The sequence below is a fragment of the Carassius carassius genome, chromosome 30 (genome assembly GCF_963082965.1).
Source record: "Carassius carassius chromosome 30, fCarCar2.1, whole genome shotgun sequence".
NCBI lineage: Eukaryota > Metazoa > Chordata > Actinopteri > Cypriniformes > Cyprinidae > Carassius > Carassius carassius.
Genome location: NC_081784.1, coordinates 28,647,811 through 28,660,413, shown reverse-complemented (window position 1 = coordinate 28,660,413; position 12,603 = coordinate 28,647,811). Strand labels below are relative to the sequence as shown.

Here is a 12,603-nt window from a genome sequence, read left to right as displayed (position 1 = left end):
ACGAGCCTCTCTTTCTGCATCTGATGTGTTCAGCGAGCGCAGAGAGGAGCAGTATTTCAGTTAAAAAAAAGATATTCTGTTGCTTCTAACTCTATTTTACAAGCAAGTATAGCCGACATCAGTCACAGCACAACCACTGACTTTATCGTATGTGTATTTGATTTCATTAGTGCAGATTAATGTTTGAGAGCTGGTTATATGTAGTCTTAATGGACCGCGTTTCAGTCATTATAATATTCATTCATTGTCTGACAACAGAAACATTTAAATATATTAATAAAAACAGTTTTATTGAGAATTAAATTAAATGGCTAAATTAAATTGCAGTATGTGAGCATCGGGAGGCAATACAATACGACGCACTTACGTCATAAATATGCTAATTAGCACATGACAGTCATCTAGTTCATTTTTCTCATTATTTATTTTTATAAATTAAAATGTTTCAAAACACCCCCCCCCCCTCTCTTTTTTTTTCTCAAATCGCACCCTGTATATATATCTATATATAATAAAGAAATGATCCATATATAATGTATTAAAGCACGAACCGATCGCCTTATTGCTTTGTCGGACAATAAGGCAATATTTGGCAACCTATCAAGAGCGAGTCCAGAATGAATGAGAGCAAGCGAGTAGAGACATACACCGAGCCGACTCACGAAATGCTGCTTGGGTTTAGGAAAGACATCTGAAATCGCCCTGCACCGTTTTAGAAAACCGATTTAACACAATGCCGAAGCATCTTGTATTTGAGTTTGCTGTGTTTCATTCATTACTGTTCGCAGGAGTCTTTGGTTTTGGTGAGTAGCCTATTGCTGAAGTCTCTCATGCGGTGGCACGTCGTTGTATCAGTTTATCTGTCCGATCTTGTGTATCCACAAGATATGAAGCATGCGTTCATGTAATATTAAAATAAATGGCATTCTAAACAGTGCATTTTTATAAAATCGCTTATTTTATATTTTTTAAATGCGCAGATAGTTTCTGATAGCAGGTCTGTTTGAATTCACAGGAACATACTGGATATACTGTAGTGTTTTACAATTATGATTCCCATGCCAGAAAGGTTTTTTTTTTTTTTTTTAGAAAATATTATATTATATTAACAGTTGTATAGTCTTAAACTAAATTTCAAATCCCTTGGGATTCAAACTAGTTCACATTTGGTTGTTTAAAACGTTTATTTAGAGAACTTGTATACTGTGATGAGCCTGTAAATCAGTGTATTGGCCTGTTCAATATCAGTTAAAGATCCCCTTTCAGTTTTACTGCTGTTGTTTTCAGTCTTGAGGGAGCCAAAAAATTGTGGAGATTTATTTGTAATGTAACAAAAATGTTCCTTTTCCTCTTTTCCGCTTAAAAAAAAATAAAAACAAGTATTATTTTCTGGGGGAAGGGGAAGCCTAATGTCAGATTTTGACTTTAAATACTAAATATAAATGTTAACCTATGTATAAGCTAAAAACAAACTATACAAACTACAAAAGCTACACATAAACACTGTACTATACACAAACTAACCTACAGATTTGAATATGAATATACTATATATAAATGTTTACTTCTACATAGACTGAAAAGGAAAAATATATAGACTATATGAATGCTTCCCATAATACTGTACATGCGCTAAGAGAAATATTGTAAGTCAAGCAGGTGGCTGAGGAATAGTGCAGGTTGATTTGAAGTGCATGAGCATGTAAACACATATTTGAGTCTTTTGTGGGATTATGTACACAGCAGTGTGTGTGAAAAGTGTCTAGTGGGCATAAAAATAATAACAAAAAAAATAAATACAATTGCTTCTTATTAAATACCAGTAAATATAAAAATATTTTAGTTAGCATCACAAAGTTTTTACAAAAGACATATGTTTCTGCCTAAAGATTCAGATAATAAAATCAGCTAAAAAATAAGAATGAGTTTTTTAATCTGTTTGAGCCAGCCAAAACACTAATTAAAACATTACTTCTCAACTTTAACTGTATATTATCTTAAAGCTTAAAAAAATGTGCAGTTCTGTGAGAAAACCACTGCTCAAAATGACTTGCCATCCATCCATCCATCCATCCATCTTCTTCCGCTTATCCGGGGCCGGGTCGCGGGGGCAGCAGTCTAAGCAGAGAACCCCAGACTTCCCTCTCCCTAGACACTTCCTCCAGCTCTTCTGGGGGGACACCGAGGCGTTCCCAGGCCAGCCGGGAGACAGAGTCTCTACAGCGTGTCCTAGGTCTTCCCCGGGGTCTCCTAAAAAATGTTGTTCCTATTTTGTTATTCTCCATTATTGTCTTCTGATCAGGGCTCTGATCATTGGCAAATGACTTGCCAATACACTTAAATTATTGTTATATATATTGGTAATATTTTAATAGCATTATAATTTGCAGTCTCTCATAAAATATTTGAGGCACACAGTTTTTTTTCTTTCTTTTCCAAATACTGCTAGGTTCATGGCTTAATATTTTTTCTTCTTCTCTAGACTCTCTCTAGACAGAGTATTCCCGAAACAAGGTGGCTGGTAAAGTGGATGTCTGTGTTGCTCTCTTTCTGTAGTCCATCAGCACGCTAATCGATTTATGAGCGTCTGCAAGAGAGAAATAGAGCTCTATATCATTTACGAATCGGAAGTGGAGTCAGTGTTGATTATCAAGTTATTATGTACAGTAAAGCATATTTTAAGTGTTTACTTTATGCCTAACAAATCTGTAAACCATATAGGCTACACTCAAATATATGTAAATGATAAACACCTTAGTATTTCTATTTATTTCTGCGTCTGAAGATCTGTTATCTGGATCTTGCATTTCTCTTGCTCTAATGGCAGATTGTCACATGGCTTTCAGCTAGATTCCCACACGTTTGACTTTAGCAGGTATATATATCTTTATTGAAGTCATTAGTATCAGTTTGCAGTATGTCTCTATAATGAGTGAATTAATGTTTTGGTTTAGAATTCCAATGGTTGTACGTTTTTCTTCTTCTGTGTTTGCGCGTTGAACCTCTCTTTCGTTTCCTTCCTGTTGTTCTTATCATTCCTTCACATCTCTCTCTTATCTCTCCCTTCTCTATTCTTGTTGTGTTCAGCCAGTCACATGCTGAAATTTCTGGCCAGGTTTTGAGTACAGTTCAAGAATGCAATGCGTAGTCTTTGGTTTTATTTTCACACTTTTGTCTCAGTAAAGCCACAGTTAGGTCTGATCTGAGCGGGTCTGAAAACGTCACTGATCACACGTGGTTACAGCTGCAAATCAGTGTGTGACCTTAAACCTTGTTTGTTAGTGTACATGGATGTGTTACTCTGTCACTCTCGGGTTGAAGTCATAATAAGAATTAAGCAACACAAACAAAGCAACAACCTTCAGTGGATTATTGCTGTTATAAAACCCCTGCACCCAGGACATGTACGACAGAGCCCTGATCAGAAGACAATAATGGAGAATAACAAAATAGGATGGGAGAAATGAAAAAAGTTTGTGTGATCTCGGTTCTGTGGCATGGCTGTATATTCTTATACTTTCCCATCTAAACTAAACCGTTAGCACTCTGTTAGCAGCACTAAACTATTTCTTACGAGCAAAACTGTATTTCTGCTTTCTAAATTTCTCTTCTCCATAATGGTGGAGTGTTCTCAGACATATTTGCAAGTCTTAAATTTTTTTTAAAGGTTGCTTTTTTTATGGAGCCCCTAAAGGGAGATTGCATTTGCAAAAATAAAAAATACACAAACTTTCGCATGTGCACATGAAATTGTCACGTGGGCATGAATGAATTGAGTTCTATTTTAAACTTTTAAACTAAAGCAGCCTAATATTAGTGTAATATATTAATTACACAATATATGTTTTTAGTCAAGTAGAATATGGATGTCATGTCTCAACATTTTTTTTAATATGACTGAATTTTTATTTAACATGAACATATTTTAATATAAATATTTACTAGTTACTTTGGCGTGACTTGCCTGGAATTCTACAAAGTCGTGAGTCGTGGTGTGAAGTCGTGACTTACGGCTCAAAAACCTACAGCATTACAATGCACATACATTTGCACTTTGTTGTTTATGATGAGAGAATTTGCGAGAGCAGAAATCAGTCAGCAAAATTATCACAAATAGCTACTGATGTTTTAAAATTGTTTTCTATTGGTATATTGCTATTGGTCTCCTCGTTTACAGTTTGAGTACTGATGTGAACATCAGTTCCATCAATGGCTCCAACAATTCCAGGAAAGCCCACAATCCCTTATAAAAGTGGCTTGTTTTTTGCAGCATGGCTTGACAGTCAGTCAAAGAACTGCCATATAGTAGTGGCCAAAAGTGATGTCCGATGGTCCTCACCCCTTTTGAGACTTTTTCTTTTCCAAAAGCCTAGAAACAAAATCTATTTCCTGAACAAACCTTATCTAGATTCCAAGACTCTCCCATTGATGATATATAAATCATTTTGGACTAGATGTAGTTTGTTTACTAAGCGTGCAGAACAACCACCCAATAAAGCATTACAATAATCTAACCTTGAGGTCATAAATGCATGGATTAACATTTCTGCATTTGACATTGAGAGCATAGACCGTAATTTAGATATATTTTTGAGATGGAAAAATGCAGTTTTACAAATGCTAGAAACGTGGCTTTCTAAGGAAAGATTGCGATCAAATAGCACACCTAGGTTCCTAACTGATGACAAGAATTGACAGAGCAACCATCAAGTCTTAGACAATGTTCTAGGTTATTACAAGCAGAGTTTTTAGGTCCTATAATTAACACCTCTGTTTTTTCAGAATTTAGCAGTAAGAAATTACTCGTCATCCAGTTTTTTATATCGACTATGCAATCCATTAGTTTTTCAAATTGGTGTGTTTCACCGGGCCGCGAAGAAATATAGAGCTGAGTATCATCAGCATAACATTAAAAGCTAACACCATGTTTCCTGATGATATCTCCCAAGAGTAACATATAAAGCGTGAAGGGTAGCGGCTCTAGTACTGAGCCTTGAGGTACTCCATACTGCCCTTGTGATATGACGATATGATACATCTTCATCAGAGGTGGGTAGTAACGAGTTACATTTACTTCGTTACATTTACTTGAGTAATTATTTGGGGTAACTAATACTTTTCGGAGTATATTTAAAGATGGGTACTTTATACTCTTACTTGAGTAAATTTTGGGGAAAAATCTGTACTTTTACTTCGTTACTATGGGCGACGCTCCTCTCGTTACTTTATCTTAATGTAATAAATGTTATAAATGCTTCAGTTTATTCCAAACGTGCCGTCTACTTTTCTCTGGGCAATGAGCGATGCCCATTCGCGAATGATTCATTCTTTTGAGTCAATTCTGTTCAAAGGCTTGATCAAACCAATTGGCAAACGAGTGAATTGGTTCATGAATCAGTTTGAATGAGTCGTTCAGTTCCCTGCCGCACGCGCTGAGCGTATGAAGTGGTTCACTCAGAGTTGTAACGTTTAAGAACAGAAAGAGCGTTGAAAACGTGGCTATGGAACTGCACTGAATTGAAAGCAAATCTGCAAAGGCTATTATTTGGTAGCGATGGAGATCCTTATTAGATGAACACCGCGTGTGCTGTCTACTGTTTAACAGGTAATAACTTGGGCTACATTCGATTACAGTACACGATACCACTGTGACATTAGTTTGTTGCACGTGTGTGGCTTATAAGAGAGGGGAGTCAAGTTGAATGCAGCTTCCAAGAGACAAAAAATAGCCGATTAAGATTTTATTAATTTTAATACAATAACACCGGTGCGAGTACGTTCAGCAAGTCATATCATCAGCTCTAAATTCAGATCTGTGATCGCTTACTGGCGCTAAGCCAGAAATAGATGTGTTTTTACAGCGCTGCGCATTATAACCAATCACACATGATTCTTTTGAGCTTATTAAAGCATTGGCCAATCAGAGGTGTTCAGATGAGTCATCGCTAAAATGCCGGTGCTTCCTTCACTCACTCACTGACTGAATACCTCTTTCTGGTGAATTCTCTCGTCAGAAACAACAACGTGCAGATGTGTGTACGAATCTTTAATTAAGATATTGATTTCACAGTGTTAACAGTTTCAGTGATTTTTTTGATTTTTTTTTGGGAGTTTCTGAGAGTGATTGAAATCTAGACTGTCAGTGAAAATGATCTTTAATAATGTAAATGTTATTTGCTCTCTTTCTGAACAATGAAAGATTAGTAGCAATATTTATATCACATTAACTTTCAATGTTAAATTCACATTTAATATGAAAGTGAAGTGAAGTGAAGTGACATTCAGCCAAGTATGGTGACCCATACTCAGAATTTGTGCTCTGCATTTAACCCATCCGAAATGCACACACACAGAGCAGTGAACACACACACTGTGAGCACACACCCGGAGCAGTGGGCAGCCATTTATGCTGCAGCGCCCGGGGAGCAGTTGGGGGTTCAGTGCCTTGCTCAAGGGCACCTAAGTCATGGTATTGAAGGTGGAGAGAGAACTGTACATGCACTCCCCCCACCCACAATTCCTGCCGGCCCGGGACTCGAACTCACAACCTTTCGATTGGGAGTCCGACTCTCTAACCATTAGGCCACGACTTTCCCAAAGTGAAGTGACATTCAGCCAAGTATGGTGACCCATACTCAGAATTTGTGCTCTGCATTTAACCCATCCGAAATGCACACACACAGAGCAGTGAACACACACACACACTGTGAGCACACACCCGGAGCAGTGGGCAGCCATTTATGCTGCGGCGCCCGGGGAGCAGTTGGGGGTTCGATGCCTTGCTCAAGGGCACCTAAGTCGTGGTATTGTAGGTGGAGAGAGAACTGTACATGCACTCCTCCCACCCACAATTCCTGCCGGCCCGGGACTCGAACTCACAACCTTTCGATTGGGAGTCCGACTCTCTAACCATTAGGCCACGACTTCCCCATAAAGTCAGTCGTATTAAAAATATGTTATGGCATGACACCTATATCTGGTACTTAAGTAAACACACAGGGTTTTATAATAAATTACATAAATTGGAGTAAAGGCTGATGAAATATATACATTTATACACGCACACATACATTACATACATTTTATCTATATATCTAAATAAAAATAGGCTCAGTATATATGACCCAAAGTAACTAGTAACTAACTACTTGAGTAGATTTTTTATCCAATACTCTTTTACTCTGACTCAAGTAACTATTCAAGACTAGTACTTTTACTTTTACTTGAGTAAATATTTCTAGAAGTACTTTTACTTTTACTTGAGTACAGTTTTTGGGTACTCTACCCACCTCTGATCTTCATTCACTGCTATGAACTGATGGCGGTCATATAAGTACGATATAAACCATGCTAATGCACTTCCATTAATGCCAACAAAGTGTTAAAGTCTATGCAAAAGAATGTTGTGGTCAATGCAGCACTAAGATCCAATAAATCTAATAGAGAGATACACCCACGATCAGATGATAAGAGCAGATCATTTGTAACTCTAAGGAGAGCAGTCTCAGTACTATGATACGGTCTAAATCCTGACTGGAAATCCTCAAATATACCCTTTTTCTCTAAGAAGGAATATAATTGTGAGGATACCACCTTTTCTAGTATCTTGGACAGAAAAGGGAGATTCGAGATTGGTCTATAATTAACTATTTCTTTGGGGTCAAGTTGTGGTTTTTTGATGAGAGGCTTAATAACAGCCAGTTTGGAGGTTTTGGGGACATACCCTAATGACAATGATGAATTAATAATAGTCAGAAGAGGATCTATGACTTCTGGAAGCACCTCTTTCCGGAGCTTAGATGGTATAGGGTCTAACATACATGTTGTTGGTTTAGATGATTTAACAAGTTTATACAATTCTTCCTCTCCTATAGTAGAGAATGATTGGAACTGTTCCTCAGGGGTCTATAGTGCACTGATGTGATACTGTAGCTGACGGCTGAATGGTTGCAAATTTATCTCTAATAGTATCGATTTTAGAAGTAAAGTAGTTCATAAAGTCATTACTGCTGTGGTGTTGGGAAATGTCAACACTTGTTGAGGCTTTATTTTTCGTTAATTTAGCCACTGTATTGAATAAATACCTGGGGTTATGTTTGTTTTCTCTTTAAAAAGAGAAGAAAAGTAATCGGATATAGCAGTTTTTAATGCTTTTCTGTAGGATATGTTACTTTCCCGCCAAGCAATACGAAATACCTCTAGTTTTGTTTTCCTCCAGCTGCGCTCCATTTTTCGGGCAGCTCTCTTTAGGGTGCGAATGTGCTCATCATACCATGGTGTCAAACTGTTTTCCTTAACCTTCCTTAAGCGTAAAGGAGCAACTTTATTTAAAGTGCTAGAAAAGAGAGAGTCCATAGTTTCTGTTACATCATCATCATGTATTTTCTGATGCACCATTACTTCAAACGAGTTATACTTGAAGCCTGCCCTCTGAGAAATCCTGAAAACGTTATAAATTGAAGCAGCACCTCCCCCTTTGCCTTTTAGACGTGACTCATGTTTATAACAGTAATCTTGGGGGGAGGACTCATTTAAAATAATGTAATCATCAGGTTTTAGCCAGGTTTCTGTAAAAACGGAGCACATCTATATTATGATCAGTGATCATATTATTTACAAAAAGTGTTTTCGTAGAAAGGGATCTGATATTCAATAAGCCAAGCTTTATCATTTGTTTATCCATATTGCATCTGTTTTTTATTTGTTGAACCTCAATTAAATTGTTAATCTTAACTTGGTTTGGACGTTTTTTGTATTTTCTAGTTCGGGGAACAGACACAGTCTCTATAGTGTGATATCTAGGTGAAAGAGTCTCTATGTGCTGAGAATTAGCTGACCTCTGTGACTTGAGGCAGCTAGCAGACGGTCAGTTTAGCCAGCCTGTCTGCTTCCTGACCTGGGCCCCAGATAGTCAAGTATAAACACTTAGACTATTTCCCATATTTCTAGAGAGAAGAGTGGCGCCACCCCAGGAGGGATGAAGACCATCTCTTTTCGTCCAGTTGTCTATGAAACCTATGTTATTCTGTGGGCACCACTTAGACATCCAGCCATTGAGTGATGACAATCTGCGAGTAATCGGTTAAAATGTGTTTTTGCTTAATTAAAGTGCAATATTAATTATGCAAGATAAAATAAGACTCCTGGGTCTCTTAAAATGAACAACTAAGTTTCCTTTTTTTAGAAAAAAAATATTTTTATTTTTTAAAAGCATAGAATGCAATGCATACATCAAAAATAAACATTTGATTATTACCCATTGTTTCTCTGTCTGTACTTGTACTGTGAACAATGACAATAAAGTTGACAGATGAATTAAGTGCATTTAAGTCCCATTCGGTTGGGCTTTTAAATAAAGCATTTTCTGAGATGCACATTAAACATTAAACACAAAACATTAATTTAATTTATCTTTTAATTATTGCCACGACGTTCTCTTTACGTTTGCCCGCGCCCTCAAATCAAAACACTGCTGACTCCTTGCAGTATGCGATTTCTGATCTGCGTCTTCCTTATCCCGTTAAAAAACATATTACAGTAACCATATTCCTTCCGTTCAAAAAAAGTTGCATTAACTGTTCGTTACAAGCAGCATTTGCCGTCAGGTAGGTAGCTAACATAAACATATTTTTTTCTAGCCTACCTGCTGCAAAATTACACCATTTGTACAAGACTGACAAGTAGAGCTATTTTATCCAGTGTAATTTATCACTTACCACTATCTTGTTTTTTTCTTATCCTCCTCTTCCTTTCTATTCTGGCTTCCTGAAGCATAATTCCGCTTCATGACTGCCAAGGAGGTTTTGTATTTTGCCGGCAGCAGAGATCACGTGGTTGGCTGGCTGCTGTCAGCGACTACTGAGAGGGGCCCCCTTGAGAGGGATACCGATAACAGTGTCATTACACGTTACTGCATTGACGATCAAAGGGGCACTCACATAGTGTCGTTGCATTTTATTCTTAACTAGTCGTTGTCTTTGCAATTGCTTGGTTTGCCTGCCTTGTCGCGACGGGCCTGCTACCATCTGAATGTCTCAACAGAAATCGAGACTCATCAGACCAGGCAACATTTTTCCAGTCTTCAACTGTCCAATTTTGGTGAGCTCGTGCAAATTGTAGCCTCTTTTTCCTATTCGTAGTGGAGATGAGTGGTACCTGGTGGGGTCTTCTGCTGTTGTAGACCATCCTCCTCAATGTTGTGCGTGTTGTAGCTTCACAAATGCTTTGCTGCATACCTCGGTTGTAACGAGTGGTTATTTCAGTCAAAGTTGCTCTTCTATCAGCTTGAATCAGTTGGCCCATTCTCCTCTGACCTCTAGTATCAACAAGGCATTTTGGCCCACAGGACTGCCGCATACTGGATGTTTTTCCCTTTTCACACCATTCTTTGTAAACCCTAGAAATGGTTGCGCGTGAAAATCCCAGTAACTGAGCAGATTGTGAAATACCGGCCCGTCTGGCACCAATAACCATGCCACGCTCAAAATTGCTTAAATCACCTTTCTTTCCCATTCTAAAATTCAGTTTGGTGGTTCAGGAGATTGTCTTGACCTGTGACGGTGGGTATAAAGATAGTCTGGAAGCAGGTGCGAGATTAACAGTTTAATAAGATGAGATGAAGATAAATACACAAACAAACTGATGCTGAGACGACGACAGTCCATGGTGGTGGTGAGGAGGTGAGGAATCCTGATGGTGGCGGAGAGAGGGTGAGTAATCCGAATGATGACGGCGTGTAGACAGCAGGAGAGGTTGGCACAGGAACTGCGGGGAATAGAGCCGAAGGTAAATGTCCGTGGCTGAGTGAACGTGCGAAGGGTGGATGAGGTTCAAAGGTAACACAGACATCCAACGCATACAACACTAAAGCATACGGACAGGGAAACCACATTAAACAAATAACACCGATCTCACAAACACAAGACGTGAGACAAGCCAATATATAGTGGATGAGTAATGAGTGACAGCTGTTGCTGATGACAATTAACTGAGACGCCCACCCAGTCTAAGCTAATTAGTGCAGACGCGAAACACACAGATTTCACCACAAATTGCAAACACCCCGAGATCACGGTTTACCAACCGTGACAGTACCCCCCCTCTAAGAACTCCTCCTGGAGTTCCCAGAAGGGCCTACCTGCTGATTGTAGTCATCAATAAGGGAGTGATCCAATATGTCCCTAGCAGGTACCCAAATCCTCTCCTCCGGACCGTAACCCTCCCAGTCCACCAGATACTGGAATCCCTGTCCTCTCCGTCTAGAGTCCAGAATACGATTAACCGAATATGTTGGTTCCTCATCTACAAGACGCGGCGGCGGGGGAACCGGAGTAGGCGGATTAATACGTGCATAAAACACAGGTTTAATTTTGGACACATGAAAGGCGGGGTGTATCCTCTTGTACGCAGGAGGTAGTTTGAGGCGGACTGTCACCGGACTAATGATTTTGGTGATAGTGAACGGGCCGATAAATTTGGGAGCTAATTTATTAGAAACGGATCGCAGAGGAATGTTACTGGTAGAAAGCCACACTATTTGACCCACGACCTAGACGGGAGGCTTTGACCGGTGGCGATCGGCCTTGGCCTTAGTGCGCTCCCTCACCTGGAGCAGAGTCTCGCGGGCTCTGGTCCAGGTGTGGTGACACCTCTGGACAAACGCGTGAGCGGAGGGGACCGCGACTTCAGATTCCAGACTGGGAAACGCTGGTGGTTGGTACCCTACGCTACACTGAAACGGAGAGAGGCCCATTGCTGACACTGGCAACGAATTGTGGGCGTACTCCACCATAGAGAGTTGTTGACTCCAGGAAGAAGGATTCTTGGAGACCAAACATTGCAACGTCCTCTCTAAATCTTGGTTGGCTCGCTCAGATTGTCTGTTGCTTTGGGGATGATAACCCGAAGACAAGCTAACAGACGCTCCTAACAATTTGCAAAACTCTTTCCAAAATTTAGATATAAACTGAGATCCCCTGTCCGAAACCACGTCTACCGGGAGGCCATGAAGCCAAAACACGTGATCTAGAACAGTGACCGCTGTCTCCTTGGCTGTCGGTAATTTGGGCAAAGAAATGAAATGTGCCGCCTTCGAGAGCCGGTCAACTACGGTCAAAACGACCGTCATGCCATTAGAGGGCGGTAACAAAATCTAGAGTGATATGTGATCAGGGTCTCGAAGGGACAGACAGCGGTTGAAGAAGCGGTTAGATGAATTACCACTGGCACAAACTGAGCAAGCCAAAACAAAATCGTGGACATCACGAGCCATACGTGGCCACCAGAATCGTTGTCTAACTAACCCATTAGTTCTACTTATCCCTGGATGACAAGCCATATTAGAACAATGACCCCACTGAACAACTTCGGACCTTAACTCCTCCGGTACAAATAAACGGTTCGGTGGGCAACCGGACGGAGGCGTTACCCCGTCTAAGGCCGTCTTGACCTTCGACTCGACCTCCCATACGAGTGCTGAGACTACTAATCTCTCAGGCAAAATACACTCGGGAGTAATGGGACGGGCGGAGGGATCAAAAAGACGTGACAAAGAATCGGGTTTGACATTTTTGGAACCCGGGCGGTACGATAGGGTAAATTCAA

General features: G+C 39.7%; 1 protein-coding gene across 1 annotated transcript in view; it reads left to right on the top strand.

Moving 5' to 3' along the window:
• Window positions 1-655: 655 nt before the first annotated feature.
• Window positions 656-12,603, top strand: part of LOC132111005 (interferon gamma receptor 1-like) — a 124,593-nt gene continuing 112,645 nt past the window's right edge. The window contains exon 1 of the mRNA XM_059518166.1: window positions 656-803. Within this exon, the coding sequence (XP_059374149.1) occupies window positions 734-803 (70 nt within the window). The 5' untranslated portion in view covers window positions 656-733. The remainder of the gene's footprint in view (window positions 804-12,603) is intronic.